This window comes from Crinia signifera, chromosome 19 (assembly GCF_055691185.1).
Source record: "Crinia signifera chromosome 19, ASM5569118v1, whole genome shotgun sequence".
NCBI lineage: Eukaryota > Metazoa > Chordata > Amphibia > Anura > Myobatrachidae > Crinia > Crinia signifera.
In genome coordinates this window covers 117814489-117838348 of record NC_139226.1, presented here as the reverse complement: position 1 = coordinate 117838348, position 23860 = coordinate 117814489, and the positions used below count along the sequence as shown (strand labels likewise).

Sequence of the window (23860 nt, the reverse complement as noted above, 5' to 3'; positions counted from 1 at the left end):
TCGGGTGTCTCGTGCACGCTCCCCCTGGCAGGAGCCGGCCGCCGGCGTGGATGGCGGTAGAAACCCCATTCACTGCAAGGATAAAGCCGGCTCCATCTGTATGTAGCGTAATATAACGTACTTAAACATAATAATATAATTAACATGACATAGTGTGCATATAGTGAGTTCTGATATATCTCCTTGGGTATTAAAAGGACTCCTATCATATAAGGTAGAATAGTGGAGTATACGCCACCTGGTCTGAGTAAAATCCCGCCCCGTGTAAGTCTGAAAAAATTGCGCAGCAGCTGCGATAGAAACAGGCTGTTCGGGTCGGAGCTGATGTCCCACAACTTCCCCTGAAACGTTTGGGCGTGTCTGCATTTTCCCTAACACTCCCAGAAAACATCCAGTCACCATCTCCAAAGGTTGACTCTCTGTAAAACTCCTTGCAAACGGGCAGTGTTAACAAAAAAAGTAGCAGGATTTTATTGCAGGATGGCCTCTCGCATGTGTACTATGGGTATTATGGGCAGTATGCATGCGCCGTCTATTGATAATCACCAGGCCTGCTGATTTGCAGCCATGCAATCATGTCTGAATTAGGCCTTATATATAATTTGATGTTTTTCATGGAGCTCTCTCCCCTGTGAAGATAATCTTGAAAATCATCTTGATAAATGTTTGAGAGCTCCATGAATCCATAGAGGCCATCACTCTGAGCATATCAAAGGAGGACATACAGGATGTTAACCCAGAAGAACATGATTTGTCCATGAAGTTCAGCAAAAATATATATACAGCATACCCATCTTCCTCCGCTTGTTCTGGTATTGCCCCTTGATTGCAGGTAATCACTGAATTGATCTGCTTGATATGTTTGAAGTACTGAAGTTATGTATGATGAGATTTGTGGAAAAAGAAACCTTTATGTGCATACTGAGTACTTTATGTGCTGAGTGCTTAAAAGAGTAACTTGGCCACCTAAGTTGGAGTTAGAAAAGAAACCTTTATGGGTATGTTGCTGAGAATGCCATTGTAAGTATCAGTCCATATTTTGTAAGAGCAAAAAGAAGATCTCTCTTTATCACATATAGACGTATTTGTGGTCTAATAGATCCACACTGCGACATTGCATCATATTCTATTTATTTTATATGAAGCTTTGGTTGCTTTTCATTTTAAACTTTGCCTAATATGTTAGCATTTATTTTTGTATAATTAACAAGATTGTTATGTAAGCATGAAATGAACAATTCTAGATCACTATAATGCGTAATATATATATATATAATTTAGCACCACTATGCTATAGTTAAAAAAAAATCATTCACATCAGGCACGGCCCAAATTGGAGTTGACATATGAAATTCCCTAATGCACATGGTAAGGTCCATCTTCACAGAAGCCAATTAAGCCTATAGTATATGAACTGTGGGGTGATCTGGAGGAAGTTGAGAAAGTACGTAAATGTAAAATCAAAGGGTAATATAATAACTACTTACAGATAGTGCCCTGGTCAGACTCAAACTCACGCTTATTTTTGTGAGCAGCAGCAGCGTATGGCCATCCATTCCCCCTTGAGCCGCTCCGGACCACCTTACGCTGCAAGCTTGCATGCAATACATTGCATTTGGTGATTTGACATGTGATGCATCGCATGCGACTCCGTTCCCCACTGCTGGGAGGGAGCCTGAGTCGGAGGTTGGATGTGCTGCAGGTCCATCCTCTGATTTTGATCCAATGCACATGGGACAAAGCATCAGATCGGATATCAAACTCATCCAATTTGGCAATTTTTCACTCGATTTCTAGTCCCGATTCGTTGGAAGCGAGTGAAAAGTTTTGAAATTGAACTAGTGTATTGGAGACAGCAATTCTAACCACTGTGTGCATCATATTTGTTTGGAAGTATATTTGATGCTGTAGTTATTGATTGTAGTACAGGTGTGAAACGATGGTCAAGTTTTGAGCTCTGGCCTATTTTGCATGGTTGATGTTGTTTCTTTGTCTTTGTATTTTTTTTAGTCTTGGACTGATGAATTTCTCAAATGGGATCCAAAACAATTTGACAATGTAACTCAAATTTCCATTCCTGAACGAATGATCTGGTTGCCAGATATAATGGTATTGGAGTTGTAAGTATCGTAGAAACTATTGGGGATGAGAGATGAGAGATTCAGAAAGTGAAAGATTTGGTAAACAATCTCCAGGTTTTTCTTTAAAGCTGCAATCATTTACACTGCAAAACCACTTTGATTTTGAAGTGTAAATGATTGCCACTTTAAAAAAACTGGAGAATCCTTACCAACTCTCTCACTTTCTGAATCTCTCGTCCTATTAAATTTTACCCAAAGAGTTTTATTACAGAAAACAATACACAAGTCTATTTAGTGTATCCCTTTTATTTGTCTTGGATGTTAAACCTTTGAGTGCCAAGTGAATTTGTCAAAATAGGGGTGAAAATTGGCACGCAAACATTTTTGTTTATCATAATGACCTGTAATGTTTACCTTATATAGGAAATATAATCTTTTTTTACACAACATTTTTTATTTTCATTTATATAACAAATGTGAGTGGCCGTGGCATTTTTAGTGGAAATTTTGTACATGTCCCACAGAGATGTTGGCACTCAAAGAGTTAATATCTTAACAGCATCACCATTGTTTGTTTTATGCATTCTGAAATAATTCTGAGAACTTAATTACTGTCCCATAGATCGACCTGCTTAAACACATGTAGGTATATCATTTCAAACTTATAATAAAACTTATAATAAAAAATATGATTATAAAGAAAAGTGTCAAAATATTTCTACATTAACATACAAATACATAAAATCTTCTAAAAAATCATTCACCCACAATTATGTTACCCAGTTATACAGGACCATGAGCAAGCACTATGAGAACATTGTTAGATTAAAATTATAATTAATTTATTAAGTTTATGCAAGCAAATTCCAGTAGAATCCAAACTCTTTGTGAATTTCTCAGTCCCACATGACTTTTTATGAATGATTAAAACACTGCACTGTATCTTAAAAAGGATGATTACTTTAATTTATGGAGCATTCAAACCAAACGTTAACAGATTTAAGTCATTGTTCTTACCGATTTAAGTCATAGTTAACCACATTGAGAATATTTGTCTCTGGCATTGAACACACATGATGATACATGAATTGGAATTCACATTTTCAGTCTAATTTGCAGAAACTCATAGTCCAAGCTCAACATCTCCTTCTGTTTTTATTATTTATGGTGCGTTTCGTCTTTAACAGGGGCTTCCTCAAAGTGTATCATTTCATTAGGTGTATTCTGCCATAAATATATCCGTAGCTTTGTAATTAGGGCCCTTCTTGTGACATTAATTGCCACCTGCTAAGCTTTCCAATACATTTAATATCCTATTATAATATAATCTAAAGGCTTTTCTTTGTAATAACCCAAACGAGTGTATGTGATATTTATTTATTTCAAGGGAACATGCTATTAACTGTTCCTCTCCGAGAATATATTGGGCGAGATGTATCAAATGGAAAATGCGGTAAAACCCCGGTTTTACCTGATTTTCCAATGTATCAAAAATTATACCGCACTGAAGGGTATCGCCACCTTTGGGTGGCGATACCCTATAGAAGCCTATGGGCTTCTTTTCGCCGCCTGCCAATGCCGACGCAGACCCGCCGATTCGCCGACCCCCCTCTGGCTTACCTTCCTGAAGGGTCCTCCTGGATCCCGGAAGGTAAGCCCTGCCTCCCCCTAGTGAAGCAGCCGGACATCCTTCCGGCTGCAGGGGGGAGGAGGAAGTACCGGGGACAGCATGCATAGCTGTCCCCGGCATGAGGGGAGAGCGTGGAGGCAGGGAGGTGACGGAGACCCCCCCGCACACCAGTGTACAGGTATCGCGGGGGGGCCTCCGTCACCGCACCGCGATGCCAGCCGCATATGTTAGTACATATGCGGCAGCATCACGGCGGGGGGGGGGGGGGGGGCGCGGCGAAGGGCGGCGATGTATTTTAATACATCCCGCCCATTGTCTGACTTTATAAATCCATGGGCACATTAACTCTCACTACAGGTGGAAGGAATTAAGACACCTGACTCTCTGTTGCATACAGGAATTACACCCTGTCGGACTGGTATCGTTTTGGTCCCTATATTATTTAAATATTTATCTTTGCGCATTGTCATTTTTCTCTATTCACATTAAATATATCTATTTAACTTTCTTGTCACCTCTCTAATATTAGTGTAAAAACATACCTTAACTTATACAGAGGTTTTTATTTAAAATAGGGTGCCCTTCAGTAAAAGATCATGCAAATGTGTATTTTTAATAGTTAATTTAAATACATGCCTGCTGTTGCTGTGTTTACATACTATAAAAATCGATCTGCGCTGCACCTCGGTCCGCCCCTGAACTTTTCTGTTGCAGTGGGAGTGAAGAGGAGTGTGGTGGTGAGTCGCGTGACTGTATCGCCTGGAGTCAGACTGACTCTGCAAAGGACCATGGGAGGAGGGACTGCTGCTGGGCATGCCCTCCTTTTGACAAGCGCCATTTTTTTTAGTGGCATACAGCACTGCAGCCCCTCCAGCAGCCGCAGCACTAAGTACCCGCTCCCACTGGTGGGCGGGCAATTCATTTCAGCTGAGCGGCCCACTAATCACCAATGGTAAAGGACAGAGCCGGCCCTAGCCTAAATGATGCCCTAGGCAAGATTTTGGCTGGTGCCCTCTAGCACTGCCAGTAGTTCCGCCTCTGACTCTGCTCTCCTTTCCCAGCACCATCAACCCTCATTATAGCAGTCATCATTTTGGTGCTCCTGCCCGCAATATTTTAAATAGAAACAGTGCACACATTCGGTGCTCAGCCCAAACAGGGATGTGTTCTTTCTGGGAAGGGGCATGGCCACACAATAGTACCCCCAATTCAAATTATGCCACACAGTAGTGCAACTTTATTCACATTATATCATGCGATGGTGTCCCTTATTCACGTTACATCACACAGTAGTACCACTTTACCTTATATACATTACTCCTTACATTATTCACATTATACCCATAGAAAAAAATCCTGAGAAAATAATGTATATTAAGCATCTCCATGGCCACACTGCAACCCAGCACAAAGCAATGTGTGCTGGGCAGAGGAGAAGAGCTGCAGCTGCTGCTGTCACTTAAGGGGAGGGGGCCCAGGGCTGTGTGTGACTGTGGCTGTACCTGAATACGGAATTTTATGTTACAGTGATTTCCATGAATACACTATTTCATATGCAGATACAGCCTCACTCACACAGAATATAGGCATGCTGCATATTATTTTAATCAGCAGAAGCTGCTGATTCCCCTAGGCATTCCAAATGCCCTAGGCAATTGCCTAGTTTGCCTATGCCTAAGGCCGGCCCTGGTAAAGGAGGCTGCCCCTAGGCATAGGCCGATGCCCTAGGCAATTGCCTAGTATGCCTATGCCTAGGACCGGCTCTGTTATCACCCAATACACCACTAAGGGGCATATGTATAAAACAGTGGTAATAGAGGAGAAGTGAGCCAGTGGAGAAGTTGCCCATGGCAACCACTGTAACATCTATAATCTGCACAATATAAAATAATACAGAGCAGATTGGTTGCAATGAGTCACTTCTCCTCCCTTATCATTGCTTCGGTACTTGTTTCCTAGCACGGCCACAATCGCGGACATCGGGGGCGAAATGTAATAGGGTGCGATTTTTTAGACATGTGCGATTTTTGGTCAAAAACGGCCGAAATCGCACATTTTCCGAAAATCGCACATTTAATAGGTTAAAAATCGCGGTAAAAAGCGCACTTTTTACCGCGAAATCGCACATTTTAAAGATGCGATTTTCAGTCACACTGAAAATCGCATCCAGATGTTTTCCCATAGGAAACTATAGAACTCGCATATGTAATAGGATGCGAGTTCTAAAGTCGCATATGGGACCTTACCAAAAAACGCAAAAAAAATAGACCAGCTTCTTGCTGGCGATTTTTACAGAACCATGCACAAATCTGTGTGATCTGTGCATGGTTCTGTCCAAAAAAAGGCTAAAAGTTAAAGTAAAAAAAAAAAACGGCGTGGGGTCCCCCCTCCAGAGCATAACCAGCCCCGGGCTGAAAGAGCCGGTCCTGGTTTCATAAAATCACAGGAACAAACAAGTTGGGGTTCCGTGCATTTTATAAAACCAGCACCAGGCTCAAGGGCCGGTCCTGGTTCCCAAAATACGGGGGACAAAATGACTAGGGGTCCCCCGTATTTCAAGAACCAGCACCGGGCCCAACCAGCCAGCAGGGTAATGCCACAGCCGGGGGGAGACTTTTTATACAAGTCCCCCCGGCCAAAGCATTTAGCCCTCTGACCGGTCAGCATGGGCAGGGGTCCTGGGGGAGTGGGGACCCCCCCAAAGAAGGGGTCCCCCCCCTCCAGAACTTACCAGCCCATGCTGAAGCCTGGGGCTGTCCTCGATGCCCCTGGGCGGTGGGCATCGAGCTGATATTTGGTGTAAAAAAATAGATAAACTATTGTTTTTTACTGTGGCACTACAAGTGCCAGCAAGCCTCCCCAGCAAGCTGGGACTTGGAGAACCACAAGTCCCAGCCTGCTGGGCATTAAAGGGCCCGCTGGCACTTGTAGTTCCACAGTTAAAAAAATAGTGCACAAAACACACTGACACACATTTTAAATAAAACTTTAATACACACATTACACACATACTAATACTTACCTATCTTCTTCCCGTAGGTAGCCCTGGTCCTGATGTCCTCCGGTCCTGTGTCGGCGTTCCTCTTCATGTCGACGTCCTTCTTGAAGTCGACGTCCCTGTCGGCGATGGCGTCCGGTGTCCGGGTCCGACGAAATCCATGGAGGAAGCTGTGGAAGGAAACCATACTCACCTGTCCCAGCGCGACGTAGTCCAGGTAAGGGTCTTGGAAAAAAAAAAAACCGACACCCGAACCAGACCGGACTGACGGAGACGCACGTGTGTTTACATCGTGCGGCTCCGCCTCCCGAATGCCGCTATTGGCCGCCTTGCGGCCTAGCGGCCAATCAGGAGCCGCTAGGCCGCAAGGCGGCCAATAGCGGCATTCGGGAGGCGGAGCCGCACGATGTAAACACAAGTGCGTCTCCGTCAGTCCGGTCTGGTTCGGGTGTCGGTTTGTTTTTTTTCCAAGACCCTTACCTGGACTACGTCGCGCTGGGACAGGTGAGTATGGTTTCCTTCCACAGCTTCCTCCATGGATTTCGTCGGACCCGGACACCGGACGCCATCGCCGACAGGGACGTCGACTTCAAGAAGGACGTCGACATGAAGAGGAACGCCGACACAGGACCGGAGGACATCAGGACCAGGGCTACCTACGGGAAGAAGATAGGTAAGTATTAGTATGTGTGTAATGTGTGTATTAAAGTTTTATTTAAAATGTGTGTCAGTGTGTTTTGTGCACTATTTTTTTAACTGTGGAACTACAAGTGCCAGCGGGCCCTTTAATGCCCAGCAGGCTGGGACTTGTGGTTCTCCAAGTCCCAGCTTGCTGGGGAGGCTTGCTGGCACTTGTAGTGCCACAGTAAAAAACAATAGTTTATCTATTTTTTTACACCAAATGTCAGCTCGATGCCCACCGCCCAGGGGCATCGAGGACAGCCCCGGGCTTCAGCATGGGCTGGTAAGTTCTGGAGGGGGGGGACCCCTTCTTTGGGGGGGTCCCCACTCCCCCAGGACCCCTGCCCATGCTGACCGGTCAGAGGGCTAAATGCTTTGGCCGGGGGGACTTGTATAAAAAGTCTCCCCCCGGCTGTGGCATTACCCTGCTGGCTGGTTGGGCCCGGTGCTGGTTCTTGAAATACGGGGGACCCCTAGTCATTTTGTCCCCCGTATTTTGGGAACCAGGACCGGCCCTTGAGCCTGGTGCTGGTTTTATAAAATGCACGGAACCCCAACTTGTTTGTTCCTGTGATTTTATGAAACCAGGACCGGCTCTTTCAGCCCGGGGCTGGTTATGCTCTGGAGGGGGGACCCCACGCCGTTTTTTTTTTAATTTTATTTTTTTACCCAAAATCGCATATATGAAAATGCGCACATTTTCATGACTGAAAATGCGCACATTTTCATGACTGGAAATCGCGGCAAATCGCATTTTTTGCCGCTAATTCGCATCTCATTACATATGCGAATTCGCGGCAAAAAACGCGATTTTTAAAGGTGCGATTTCTGGCGAGTTTGGAACTCGTCCAAAAATCGCACCCTATTACATTTCGCCCCGGGTGTCATTTTTAGTGGTATACGACGCGACCGTCACGATGCCCCCGATTTTCCCATTGAAATGCATTGAAAAAAGTCAAAATCGCGTCGGTCGCGTCGTATGCGGCTAAAAAAGGCTTAAATGGTCCAGACGCGATGCCCCCGATTTCCCCATAGGAAACAATGTTAAATGGCTCAATGTACCCGCGATGCCCCCGATTTCCCATAGGGAACAATGTTAAATGCCTCAATTTCACCAAATCATCATAGGGAACAATGGTAAATGGGCCAGAAAGCCCCCAAAACACCCCAGAACAGTGAAATGTCCCCCCAAAAGTAGTTTACGCCACTCCACGATCAACGCGAACCCGAAGCGTGGCGAGCGCAGCGAGACCGCGAGGGGCGGCGGTACGCGTCCTCCGACCTTTTCATACCCCCACTATCCACGTCGGCGTGGAGAATAGAATAGTGTGGCAAGCGCAGCGAGCCACCGAGCCCGAAGCGTGGCGAGCGCAGCGAGCCCCGCGAGGGGCCGCGGATACCTTCACAGGTAAACGTGTCCCTTCGCGGGCTTCACAGGTATCCGCGTCCCCTCGCAGGGCTCGCTGCGCTCGCCACGCTTCGGGCTCGCTGCGCTCGCCACGCTGAGATGGAGGAGGCGTATTCCGTGAAAAATACACGTGCGGTCCGTTCGGCCAGCTTCTTACCGCGTACGGACGGAGTTGGCGATCCGTATGGAAGGCGGGGTTTCGCACGCACGGCCCTGGCCGCATATTCGGATCCGGCCGCACCGATCAGAATAAGGGCCTAAGTGACCTGAGAGTGATTCGATGGTTAATGGGGGAGGGGCGGCCCAGCATTCACCCGGCAACTCCACGCCGTCGTGGATAGTGGGGGTATGAAAAGGTCGGAGGACGCGTACCGCCGCCTTTCGCGGGCTCGCTGCGCTCGCCACGCTTCGGGTTCGCGTTGATCGTGGGGTGGCGTAAAATACTTTTGGGGGGACATTTTACTGTTCAGGGGTGTTTTGGGGGGTTTATGGCCCATTTAACATTGTTCCCTATGATGATTTGGGTAAATTGACCCATTTAACATTGTTTCCTATGGGAAATCGGGGGCATCGCGGCTAAATTGAGGCATTTAACATTGTTCCCTATGGGGAAATCGCGGGCATCGCGTCGCGGCCATCGCATGCACTAAAAAAACGATTTTTCCTCACGATGCCCACGATCATGATCGTTGTGGCCGTGCTAGGAAACAAGTACCATTGCTTCTTACATCTGCCCCTATGTAACCCATTTTCACACACAAATTCTGATAAAGACAAAGCATACTGTACTGTAGGTATATTTATATGTATGATAGATAAAATCCTTATGGTTTATCATATCCAATTAAGGCTTCTTACACACCAACATTTCCAAAAATAATAGAAACTATCATTCAGTCATTCGGTCTGTAAAAAGCAATTTAACCACTAATGCAGAAGCCTTAATTTATCTGTTTCTTAGACAAATAGAAAAACTGTGTTAAACCAATAGCCAATCAGTTCCTAAATCTCATTTTTCAAACCCAGACCATAACATGGCAGTTAGGAGCTGAGAGGCTGATGATTTATCCATTTTATCACTTTTCAAGCTTAGTACATCTGGCTAATAATCTGAAGGGTTCCTATGGGCAACATGCTTCCCATCTTTAATAGAATTCCCATCTCAGTAAATTTACCCCACGGGGTTTTCTCCTTATTTGTTTGTGCTAGTCAGGTTAAGTGATCCACAAAATTTTAGTTGTTCAAGTCAATGTATAGTCTCATCACAGATGCATATGAGGAAGGTGTTAATCTAGACAAAAATAGGCCATCAAAATATCCCCAGCACATTTCTATAGGCAGATATTTACACCCTACATAATAATAAATCATGCAGAGATCATAGTTACATACATTTGCAAGAAAATGGCAAGTCACCAGAACGGGCAAGGCATCTCTACTTTGGTGGTCCTACGCAAAAATATAGTAGCACCTACAATGGGTCAGATGTTTATGTATTTCTAACTTGAGAGATAAGTTACCTGGAGGCCCACACAGATCATCAAATATGGCACTACAAGGATAGATATGTAGTTTCACTCTCTGCCAGCAGATAGCAGTGTTTTGGGGACTCACGAACACTAGACGTATATATATATATATATATATATATATATATATATATATATATATATATATATATATAGATGATTGCTTTCTATAGTTCTAACAAAATACAAAACTATCAAACAATCCTATGTAGCAATGGTCCACCTCCACTCACATGGAAATAAAAGAAGATATTTAAAACAAAAGATGCTTTTATAATTCCAATCTGTTTAAAATATAATAAAATATAAATAGAATAAGTCTCTATAGGATATTTTAAATGTATCCAATAGGATTCCTATATCGAGTGATCTTTCAAGGTTAAAATACTGTAGTTGATTAAATGTCAAGTTGATAGAGTGGTCACATAGGTATTATACTCACAGTACAGGGACGTAGGACCTTATTCGCAAGGGGGGAGAGATGTTTTGCATCTGCATGTGCAGACGCAAGCTGCGTGCGGCCACGGTGATCATGGCGACACCAGATGTCAGCTGCCCGCCCACTTCCTCCTGAGGTTGCACACATATCTAAGGCCCTTATTCTGGTCGGTGCGGTTATATCCGCGTGCGTTCGGGCCGCTGATGTTTTGTGTCTGCGCATGTGCAGAGGCGTCTCTGCGCATGTGCGAGCGGGGCGTACGGCCAAATCCTGCATGATATGTGAACACTCCGAACAGGGGGTGGAGAGGGGCGTGGGGGCTATTTGGGCTCATTACCATATGCATACGCCCGCTTTTCATGGGCGTTTCCATGCAAACGCTGGGCGTACGTATGGTAATGCGCCCGTGACGCACATGTAGGGGGCGGACATATGACATCGCCGGATGTCAGCTGCCCGCCCAGATCCCTGCTTTTGCACGGAAAAATGTCCGTGTGGTCTGAGGTTGCGGGAGCTGGTGGACCAGTCGGTCCTGCATTCGATGGTCAGCGACCATCGAATGATGGGGGAGGTTCCCTGAGATGGAGGAGGTGTATTCCGTGAAAAATACACGTGCGGTCCGTTCGGCCAGCTTCTTACCGCGTACGGATGGAGTTGGCGATCCGTATGGAAGGCGGGGTTTCGCACGCACGGCCCTGGCCGCATATTCGGATCCGGCCGCACCGATCAGAATAAGGGCCTAAGTGACCTGAGAGTGATTCGATGGTTAATGGGGGAGGGGCGGCCCAGCATTCACCCGGCAGAGTTTGGTGGACTCGCAAGGCTGCAAATTTGCAGCCTTGCGAATCAACCAGAATAACCCCCGTATTCCATAACACTTCTGAGTGATAGGAGTCCCTGTTGAATCCTTCCTCCTCTTCAGTTTGTATTGCCATTTGTATATAAAACGAAAGCTCACAATAGTGAATTGTCCAGCTTATTGGAACACCAGGGCCGCCGAAAGGGGGGTGCTGTGGGTACAGCTGTCCCGGGCCCCGGCCTCTGGAAGGGCGCGGGCAGCTCATTTTGCCCACAGCAACCCTCTGCTGTATGCTGCCTGCTGCCACAGCTTGGTTTCTTCAATGCAGGAAGCCGGTGGCCAATTAAAATGTTGCCCTGGCTTTTGAGTCAATCAGAGCACGGGAACCGTTAGCTAATCAGAGCGACTGCCGGGACACAAGCTCTGAATCGCTCACCCGCTGGTGCTGCATTTTAATTGGCCGCAGGCATCTTGTGTTGAGGAAGCCAGGCTGTGCTTCGAGACCTGCTGAGTCAGGCGATAATTGAAGTGAGGGGGGGGGGGGGGGAGATTGGGGTCCCCCGAGGGGAGGGGGCCCATGGGGCCTGGACTGAAAATCAGTCCCGGGCCCCAAAATTCCTGGTGGCAGCCCTGAGGAACACAGACACATTTTGGCACTTGTTTAACATCTACACGCATTAAATTTCAAACGTATCATAGACACATCATAGCAACTAAGCAATATTTCCCTTCCAATGCATGCCACTCACGTTGCTTTCCTCAGGTGCACCGTAATCAGTATTTCCGCATGGGTTGTGGAGGTGGAACATGAATAGCAGTACAGATACTGAACATACTGTATACATTGCTACATTACATTGTTGAATTATCATTTGCATCATTAGCATATTTTGTAATGATAATAAATTCCATAAATATGGTTTTATGGTTTTCCTTGTGATAACTGTTCGGTTTCTGACTTTAGTGTGGACAATATACAAGCCCCAGAAACGCCTTATGTTTATTTGAACTATAAAGGAAGAGTCTACAACATCAATCCACTTCTTATAGCTACTTCCTGCAGCCTTGATATCTACTACTTCCCATTCGATACACAGAAATGCACAATATCCTTCACCAGCTGGCTACACAAAGGTATGTGTGACGTCCTTCTATTAGTACTCTTACATAGTAAAGTGTGTACTATGTACCCGATTCAACAGTAGATGGATTGGCAAAACCAGACACAAGCAGCTTGCGGCACTTGCGATGAAAACGCTGTGACCGAGGTCGCAGCCTGGGATCAACATGACAACTAGGGTTACCACCTAGTCCCTTTAATTCCGGACACATGTTAATTACACAGGTTCTGTGGCAGTTTAAAATCAGGTGAAGTGGAGTCTTGAAGTCAGCCAGCCACAGAACCTGTGTAATTAATATGTGTCCGGAATTAAAGGGACTAGGTGGTAACCCTAATGACAACTGATAGTTTCAATGTTTCCCGCATATGGCCAGCTGATTAAATGTCCGATTGTAAACCACCGATGGTCCATGGTTTATGGTTTGCCCTTAATGTTGGATATATGATGATTCTTCTCAGAGTTTGGTTGGTGACGTGTTTTTTTTTAATCCCTGCATCCTTTCGTATTCTACTTATCACTACATTCTGATTATCCCACCACATTAACGTAAGGCACAGTAATAATGCTCATCAATGGTTGCAACTTTAAAAATGTTCATCTAATGGTTTCCCGCCATGGATGTAAACAGCTTTGGGTGTCTTCCTCCAGTGAGACAGGTCACAGGTTCTAATCCTGGGTAGAAATGTGTTTGTGTAAAATAAACGATAATATAAATAAATGTGGTGCAATGTAACAGGATTTATAGAATAGTTTCTGGATTTTTCTTTTACTTATATAAGATTGTGGGGGCATCAATTTGTATCTTGCCTCCGAGCAACTCGGACAAAGTTACACCACTGGATGTACCGCAAGCACCATCAATAAAGGCCATACATTTTTATTAATTAGATTTTTTGTCGTAAACTGTGTACTTCACATGAGTACCAGAAATCATATTCATACAGTACAGTACATCCATTATAGCTTGAGAGAAGAAGCATCTGTTGACATAAACTAGTAGCATCTTACTACAGTAAAGGTGTCTTCACATACTGTAATTACAACACAACTAAAAGTGCACTTATCCAGAGGAGACATTTATTTATATTGAGTTTCGTCCATCTGTTTTCATGCCTCAATTGATATTTCTATTTGGACTAATGCAGGAAAGAATAACAATGGTTTGTAAAACCCAAAAAATCATGAGCTCCCAGCAGCCAAAAGTGGACAACCTCTAAACGATGAATTTTACTATTTCATCAACAACATACTGAATGAAAGGGTCCCTTGAAGCTCTGATTTATAGATTTCCTTCTCTCCTTTTACTGTATATGTTCCAGATTTTCTTAAGAATGGTGACACTCAAAAAGAGAGAAACAAAGGTGCAATAGTGTAATACTGCTTTCACATTGCAGAAATGGGTAATGACACGGTATTCTTAAATGGGACTTTAAAACGGGTCTGAGCCTTGAGACCTTTCACATTGCAGGTGAAAACCGTTTTAAAAATCATTTAATACCATTCAAACATTCAACCCGTTTAACCCCCAAGGGACACGTTTCAAGCCATTGAAATAGAGCCATTCACACTGCCTAAAAAACGGCTTTAAAACGTGTAGGACTCTGCTTTTTAACCGTGTTGAAATACCAGTTAACTTTAACCGGTAAATCAACTCTGGCACTTTCACATTGCATCCTTAAACGTTTTAAAATGTGAAAAAAACGGCAATATACCGTTTTAAAAGTACGATGTGAAAGGGGTATAAGACTGTCACATTCCTGATTGTGTTGGTAGTTCACAATGATAATGAGATTCATACCGTGTTATTAGTCTACAGTATATTGTAGACAAAATCGCTTAATGAAGTTATAGTTACCTATCATTGGAGGCTACCTACTGTATCATTGGAGGATGTCTATCATTGGAGGATGTCTATCATTGGAGGCTGACTATTATTGGAGGATGCTTATCATTGGAGGGGGCCTATCATTGGAGGGTGCTTATCATTGGAGGTTGTCTATCATTGGAGGTTGCCTATAAATGGGGAGTGCCCATCATTGGAGGATGACCATCACTGGAGGGTGCCTATGCTTTCCTAATGCATTCAATTGCAGTAATTGTCATTGAATAAAACCATTAGCATTAAGGACAATGCAACACTGTTGCTGTTCTCTTGGACCTAAGCAGAATACTGGGTTTAAGCGTCAATGGAAATAAATTCCAATTTCAGACTCACTTTTGTGAAATGTACTTGTCACATCCACCATGGCGTTTACCCAAAGACCCCTGTGTCATGCTTAGCCCTGGACCATCTAGGTACACTTAAACCATGGCGCTCACCTTTGCTCATGTCTCTGGCTTCACAGGGGCACATATGGCTGGGATGTCACCACGTGGTGACACCGGTGTATTGTGCTCCAGTGCCATGCAGGGTGTGTGTGGCGTACTGCCATGTGTGTTTGTGCCTGGTCAGCATCTGAGTAAAGGCCGGGGATTGCGCAGCTGCGTATCATCAGGGCCGGCTGGAATCCGTCGCCCTCTCTGGTGGGTGCCATCTTCTTGGTTTCCCCAGCCTCTCCTGCACAGCTCCGCCTCACTCCCTGATTGCCTGACCAATCCCGGCACAGCTCACCTGGTAAGTACTGACTGCTCAGGCTAGTCCGGCAGTCAGTACAATGATGTCCACCCGCAGCATCATTGCTCTCATCTGGCTCTGTAGTACTTGCTACGTTCTTGAGCTTTTCCCTGAAGAGATCCTGCTGGCCGTTCACTGCTTCATGTACCACCGGACTCTGCCTACCGCCAATGTGGACCATGCAAGGTCAAGTCCTTTAAGGGGTCTCACCTTGCTACTCTACTGACGGTTACTTCCATGGTTAACTCTGTCAGCAGCTACGACCTTATACAGCAAAGGACAACTCTTCTCCATTCATTATTCTTCATTTATTATTCTCCCTCAACCAATCTTCCAATCCTCCAATCTCCAACCAATCATCCAATCCTCCAATTCTCAACCAATCTTCCAATCCTCCAATCTTCAACCAATCGTCCAATCCTCCAATCTTCAACCAATCCTCCAATCCTCAAATCTTCAACCAATTGTCCAATCCTCCAATCTTCAACCAATCTTCCAATCCTCCAATCTCCAACCAATCATTCAATCCTCCAACCTCCAACCAATCATCCAATCTTCCAATCTTCAACCAATCAACCAATCTTCCAATCTTCAACCAATCCTCCAATCTTTCAATCTCCACTCAATCATCCAATTTCCAATCATTCATCCAATCTTCCAATCTGCAATACAATCTTCATTCGTTCTCCAAACCAGCCAATTCTCAAATCCTTCTACTACCTTCAAGTATTCAACTCCAGTTTATATTCACTTCCACTCCTCAAATTATATTGCAATATTCTTCAAGTACCAAGCTCCATCATTTATTACAATAACCTGCTTTACAATTGACTTTATATTTGCATGTCTGCCATATCCCAGTTATACCATCATTATCACTGTTTGCAATATCTTTATTAAATTCATTATATTTTATCTTCATTGTTTCCTCTACTCTGTCGTGGACACATCCTCAAACGTTAAAGCACTCAGCTTACGATATTCTACAGCTGGTGCTTTTACGTGCGTGACAGTACTGTACACATAAGGTGTGATTCAGAGGGGGGCGTATGTAGATCACTGGGTGCAAGCATCTGATATGTTGCTTCTGCACATGTACTGTATATGAGATGCATTGTACATGCATTCCGATAATTACCACCGAGCCATGCAAATCAGAATTGCATGGTTATTTGTGCAGTTTTGCAAGACCTTCAGCAGGGGAGGAGAGTGGCTATCATCAGTGGACATGTCAGGAGTGTGTCAGTGTGAAGACTGCATCAAAATATGTAATTCCACTGGCAGTGGCAGCCATGTTTCAATGGATGTTCGGAGAAACCACAAGGTGTGGTTTGAAGTCAGATCAAAGGTTTGTCTCTGAGCACACATTGGCAGATTCACTCAATGGCTGGTGAGTGTTTCAGTAGGAGCCCCATAAGCTGTGGCAGTAGCATAGAGATACAGTTGCAGCTGCTACTCTAAAGAATCCAACTTGGAATCACCCCAAGAATGTATGTAAGTTGTAGGTCTGTACATACCTCTTGGCCAGAAAGTCATTCGCCCTAGGTGCTAGTCTAGGTCGGGGCTCAGCCCAGAACATTACATAACAAAATCAACCAAAATGGGGCTAGCGAGTGCCTGACTGCAAATTATGTCAGCCTTGCCTTCTGGTCTGAGCTTCTGGCTCTGTTATGGAGCTCAATTGATTTTAAGGCCCATAATGGCTGGACTGGCCATCTGCCAATCCTGGCAAATGTCAGAATGGCCAATGACCTGGTGGACTGGTCTGACTATCTGGAGGCTTGGCTGAACAGCTCTGCCTCCTGGCACTTTGTTTATCTGGCAGGCTTTCTCCAATTCACAGGTGTGACATGACATCATGGGATCACATACTTGGGTGCCTCTCAAAAATAATGGAGGGCCATGCCCCAGAGAATCTGTCACAGCACACCAGACCCTGGAACGTGTTTACCTGGTCCAGTGGTGCTTGATTACAGACAGGCAGTGGACGAGGCAGAAGGCCTGGTGCCCCCACCACAGCAGGGCTGCCAGCATCCTCTTTCCCTACCTAGCTGCAGCACTTCCGTGTTGAACTAGAGACTCTCATGGGGAAGTGTGCTCCACTCTGAACAGAGAGCCAGGCATGGCAAAAATGAACTTCACTTTGGGGCCCATAGTCAGACTCCACCAGTAAAAGTAATCCCTGGGAGTATAGGATCCCAAACCTTGTTCTAACACCAGCCTTGTCTTACCATGTTTCTCCATTAAACTACATTCCTGATTCCTGTTTCCCTGTGCTGTTCCAAATTCCAGTGTCTTGTGCTCAGTTTCAGTTCCTACTCCAATCCTGTTATATCTCTTCATGTTCCATCCGATACTCAGATGACAAGCTTACAACTGGAGTATGCAGGATTTAACCAGTGTACTGGTCTGCATCCACAATCCATCCGTGATTTTGTAAAAGAATCATAACCATTCCCCTTTAAAATGTATGGAATTAATGCCAGGGTTTATTTTCAATAGTCCATCCCAGGGCCAAGAGATACATCACACACAACATCATGATATCATGATACCACAGTGCAGCTGAGCAAGTACCTCACTTTGCCAGGGATGTCTGGAGACACCCTGTGCATGTTGTTCACACACCTCTGGCATGCAGTGGCAAAAGGGATGCGGTTTTGTGGGTTGGGGGCTTGGCCTCATGGGAAGGGACATGGCCTCATGACCTGAACCCCCATTTTTATCACTCCAGGAGTCCTTAAGATGTGGGATGCTCCCAGGGATCAGGCTTTGTGTGCAGTGCTGGCTCCTACACATTAATAGGAGCTGGGTGCTGCACATAATGTAACAGTGCAAAACCTGGCTCCTGTCAATGAGCAATAGCTGTCACTTTGGTGTCACCCTTTGGCAGATGACACTCAAAGCCAGTACCCCGCACCTCCCTTGTGTTCCTACTGGGTGTCTGTACTCCTAGATATGCTACTTGCCAGTGGGTATGAGATCTAACACTGAAACTCTTAGAAACCCAAGTGAATCAAGGATTTTCATTATAATGTATATATTTTATCACTAATTCCTAGATCTTTTTTTTAGATGTATTAGAATGAAAAATGACTGACCCAAAATGTACATTTATTATCACTAGCTTATGATGTAAATGTTTCATTAATGGAAGAAAAAGATGATCTGAATGAATTCAAGAGTAACTACATGACTGATGCAGAGTGGGACCTTATCAACGTCTTTCCAAATTACCGTTTCATGAAAGACCACGAAGTAACTTTCCGTAATATAGAGTATGATGTAAGTATTTCATTTTTATTGTTACTGAAGGACTTACAAAGAGACTGTGGGTCAGACTCTTAGTAAAACACAGGTAGATTACAGCCACCCCTCCAAAGTAAGAGATTACTGACTGCCCATACTCAGAATCAGGTATTCGCCACTGATTGCTAGTGGTCATATTTGGACCGTAACTGTTCTGTCTTGTGGAAGTGTTATGGGAGAGTCATGGGCATGTAAGCCAGCTTTAATGCTTTAAGAATAATTTATTCGGTACTTGTTTCCTAGCACGGCGCCCAAGCGTTAATTGCGTAAAGGGCTATTCTGCGTGAAAAAAAATTGCATCGCATGCCATTTTAGTGGCATGCGCTGCGTTTTCTTTAGTTAATTTATTCACTGCTTTTATGTCCCCAGGCCATCTCATCGCATTGCATCACATGCCATTTTAGTGGAATGCGATGCGATGCGATTTTTTAGTTAATTTATTCACTGGTCTTATGTCCCCAGGCCCATCTCATCGCATGGCATCGCATCTCCCGCAAAATTGCACGATTGTTTGATCGCATGAGATTTTCTGGGGTGCTATGCCATGACATTAGGTATACAATAATATGATTGTATGTCCCAAAAGTAGGTTTAACGCAACCCCCCCCCCACTATCCACGCCACCTGAAGCGTGGCGAGCGCAGCGGAATGCGTCCTCCGACTTTTTCATTCCCCCACTATCCACGTCGGCGTGGAGTCGATCTTATATAGTGTGGTGAGCACAGCGAGCCACCGAGCTCGAAGAGTGGCGGGCGCAGCGAGCCCTGCGAGTGGACGCGGAATACATGTAAAGTAATCTGCGGCCCCTTGCGGGGCTCGCTGCGCTCACCACGCTTCGGGCTCGGTGGCTCGCTGCGCTCGCCTCACTATATAAAATGAACTCCATGCCGACGTGGATAGTGGGGTAATGAAAAAGTTGGAGGACGCATTCCGCCGCTCCTCGCGGAGATCGCTGCGCTCGCCACATTTCGGGGTGGCGTGGATAGTGGGGGGTGCGTTAAACCTATTTTTGGGACATACAATCATATTATTGTATACCTAATGTCATGGCATCGCACACCCTATAAAATCGCATGCGATCGCATGTGATTTTGCGGGACATGCGATGCGATGTGATATATAATGGCCCATGCGATGCGATGCAATGCGATGCGATGCGATTTCCCTACAGTGCCGTACGTAGGAAATCTGGGCGCCGTGCTAGGAAACAAGTACCATTTATTCTATTTTGTAACTTCATATTTTTATTTTAGGAGTAGTTGTGTATAGGATATATGTATAATATACTGTATGCATATATTTGACACTGACCAATCTTCCATTGTCATTTAACCACAATATTCTATGACAGTGACATGAGTGTATATCTAATTGGCATTTATGGGTGATGTGGAGAGATCTGTTGGCATGTAAGGAAGTGTGTAAAGTGGGCCTGGTTCAGTACTGATCGTTCATCTTTAAAGTTGCATATTCAGACTCCACTAATAGAAGTAATCCCTGTGTCAGAATATTGGATCCCAAACCTTGCTCCTACATCAGCCTTGTCCTACCATGTTTCTCCGTGAAACTACATTCCTGATGAATGCTTCCCTGTACTGTTCCAGATCCCAGTGTCTTGTGCTCCATTCCAACTGTGCGACAGAGACAGGTTGATTGAAGCCAGCGCTGATGTCACACACCCACCCTTAAAATTCCTGAGCACACCTGAGTTTTTTCAGACACTTCCAGAAAACAGCAGATTGCCACCTCCAAACGCCATTCAGTCTAATTACATGGGGATTGCGATTAGATCCTTTGACTATTTTTGTCACTATTTTGGCTCGCGCGTGCAAGCTATGACCTGTACACATGTGCAGTCAATCAATAATCAAACAGATTGTGTATTCTGACATCACCAATCAACTCTGAATCATGCCCAGTATGCGGTAAAGTCTGAAGGTTATTTGAGGAGGCTGAATGGGCATGTAATGGGCATGCTATACACATCAGCAATGTCGAGGGGACATCACGGTATGCATTTTCATTTGGCTACAGGGCATCAACTTCCACCTGTACCTCCACCGGACTCGTGTGTGTAAGGGGATTTGGTTTGTGAAGAGTGGATGCACCCTACATTTTTTAATTTGTTGATGCCTAATTTGGACATCTGCATAGTGCCTGCCATCAAGCTCAAAGGGGACTTACTCACTAGAGTGGGTTTCAATGTAACTGTGTAGAAAAAGAATACACTTCAAGTAGCAATGTCCTTTTATCTTTTTTGATATTTGTCATTTTTGTATGGCAGATCGTCATCAAAAGAAAATCTCTTTTCTACACTATAAACCTGATTCTACCCAGTTTCTTCCTTATGATCATGGATATTGTCGGATTCTACCTTCCCCCAGAAAGTGGAGAGAGGATTTCTTTTAAGATCACCCTTCTTCTTGGTTACTCAGTCTTTCTCATTGTTGTAAAAGATACTTTACCGGCAACAGGAACTCCATTAATAGGTGAGAAATAAAATCCATATGGTGAACTGAAGATAATTCTTAATGATTCTTAATGATGATTCACTAACAATTGTGTTGGTGGAAGTGTCCACAAAATATCTAAATAATTAACATTGGGTAAAGTCACAGTGTATACATGTAGTATGTATGTTCAGCCTCTACTGTTGTCTTTATCATGTCTTATTAGGTGTTTACTTTATAATGTGCATGGCACTGCTTGGGATAAGCCTTACGGAGAGCATCTTCATAGTTCGGATGGTTCACCAGCAGAATATACATCCACAAGTTCCAGGATGGGTGAAGAGCTTGGTCCTTGAAAAGATGGCTTCCTTGCTCTGCATTAAAGATATGGAGTTTGGAATTCCCCCAAATAAAACCAATCCAACATCTCATCAGACGGAGAATTGTGGAACTGGTGAGTTTCAAATCAAAGTTTACTAAATAATGTAGAGGAGGGACACTTGATCATAAATACTGTATTATGGCCTTCACTGCTAACACTGCTGTATAGGCAAAGTCAGTCCAATGGACAAGTGGTTTCTGCAGATACAGTATTTAAATGAAACCATGATCTGCAAGCAATAATAAGGTACACCATCACAAAATCATAAATTAAGAGAAAAGGCCAAATGGCTATTTTTTTACTTTAATGAATTACACTGGAAATTTTTATTTGATTTTGCAACATATATTTCACACAGCTATTACCTGGTCAAGTAGTTTTAATCTGCTATTATGGTAAGTATTTAGTGTCACCTTTAGAGGGTCTTTTTCATGATGTAGTGATATATTTACTCTTTTACTGAGTTCTTGGCTCTCTGTAATTCGCATGAACACACCTGTTCATATATGTGTCACAACCAATGGCATGATCTATGTCCAATTTGGCCACACACAGTTGTTAGCTTAGTCTGTGGGACTGTGTTTGGGGCGCAGGGCTCTTTGGGCTGCTGTTGCTGGGCTGCTCCATGGCATCATATCGTACACTTTCCATCACCCCTTTAGTTTGTTTAGTATATATGTAGCACCCTCCACATTTATTATTACCTCTTACCTAGGTAAGTCTTATCACATATAATTTCCCCTATCCATCTTACTATCACTTTAATTTCACACTAATGTGATGCCATGGGGTGGTTCTGCTGGGCTGGCCTGGGGGGCCCTGTGCCCTGGACCTGTCTCAGAGTAGTGTTATGGACTTGTCCTATTGAGGTAACCTGGACGCGGTGGACAAGCGGATAATAATGGCCATCATTATGCTAATAACCTCAGAAATACAATATAGCAATGATATTTAAAGGTCTAGCATTTATATTTAGTGTGCACCTGCAAACTCCTCCTCCTGCTTGCTGCACTACAGGTCTCAGCAGGTAGCACTGCATATGTCCAGGGTGTGCAGTTTAGGGCCCCTTCCCCTATGTACAGTTGTTAGCTTAGACACTCTCCAAAAAAAGTTGCAACACGTCTCCCAGTTATCTCCCACAAAATTGTCTCTTTGTGTCAATCACTTGAAAGTGAATCCTCGCTGCGAGCAACAATGCTGATGGACATTGGCACGTGTGGCATGCATTCACAACACATGCACTGTCAGGGTATAACTCCATAAATATCAGCATAGAATACAACTTTAATTCCGGCCCACCAGGCCAAAGGTAATAAGTTCTGAGTTTGGAGTTTTTTAAAGGGGCAATCATTTACAAAACATGGTTTTGCCTTGTAAATGATTGCCCCTATAAAAAGTTGGTCCGCTGAAATCAGAGGCTGTTACATTTGGTCGCTTATATAAAAAAAAAAAACATTCCTCCTTGTTATCTTACAAACATTATCCAAACAGAATGGTGTGGGAACATTTGTAATGGTGGCACATTGTGACGTCAACATTGCTCATGAGCAATGTTGCGCCATCATATTACCTTTTTATGTGAATGACAATGATATTGCTTCATATTTAATTGTCCTGTTAAAAAAAAAAAAAATGTACCCATTGACAATAACAATATCAATACTTAAAAACTTTAACTGTCGAATTCTTCCCAGACAAAGTGACTGATTGCAGTAAAGGAAATGCAAAAGAAAACAAACAGTCATCAGAAGTGGCTTTGCCAGTGACTGACAAGTTTAAGTTGCTGACTTGCATCCTGAAAGAGATTGTATTAATCAAAGACCAAGTGGAGAATATTGGTGATCAGAGAATTACAAAAGAATGGCTGCAGGTTGGATACATCCTTGACGTGTTCCTCTTCCGGACTTATGTTTTTGTAGTGTCTGTGTATGCCATTACCTTGGTGACAGTATGGTCCATTTGAGATTTATTAGGGAACTCCATCAATTATCTTACCAGACAACATTTTTAAGTGCTTTTTAAATGTTTTCCAATCCATCTTCCATTAAACATTTTATTAATATATGTATAAACCTCTGCAAATAGTGTATCATCTTCTAATGATTACAAATTGTGTATGATTTGGGTAGGCGAAACACGGTTTGAAAGGTAAAGCTGAAGAATAAAGTAGATGTCTTATGATACATAAAAAAGTAGTTTACAATGATGATGATGGCATCCAAAAACAAGTAATCAAGGTTAGTAGAAATGAGAAAGGAGAGTGGGAGGACTTTCCCAATTTACTAAGCAATGTGTATCGTTTTCATGATTTGGATGGAATCTTTTTTTTTCAAACCTTGGTTACCAGTTCTGCCTTTTTGAAAGCATCATCCAAATATCTATCTATCTATCTATCTATCTATCTATCTATCTATCTACC

The 23860-nt window shown here is 43.9% G+C and overlaps 1 protein-coding gene across 1 annotated transcript in view; it reads left to right on the top strand.

Annotated features, from left to right (window-relative positions):
* The window catches only part of LOC146041618 (5-hydroxytryptamine receptor 3A-like), a 51603-nt gene extending 28199 nt beyond the window's left edge, over positions 1–23404 (top strand). Inside the window, exons 5-10 of the mRNA XM_083161556.1 lie at positions 2011–2120; positions 12530–12699; positions 18428–18585; positions 20894–21098; positions 21286–21513; positions 23136–23404. Of these exons, the coding sequence (XP_083017682.1) occupies positions 2011–2120; positions 12530–12699; positions 18428–18585; positions 20894–21098; positions 21286–21513; positions 23136–23404 (1140 nt within the window). The remainder of the gene's footprint in view (positions 1–2010; positions 2121–12529; positions 12700–18427; positions 18586–20893; positions 21099–21285; positions 21514–23135) is intronic.
* The last annotated feature ends 456 nt before the right edge of the window (positions 23405–23860 follow it).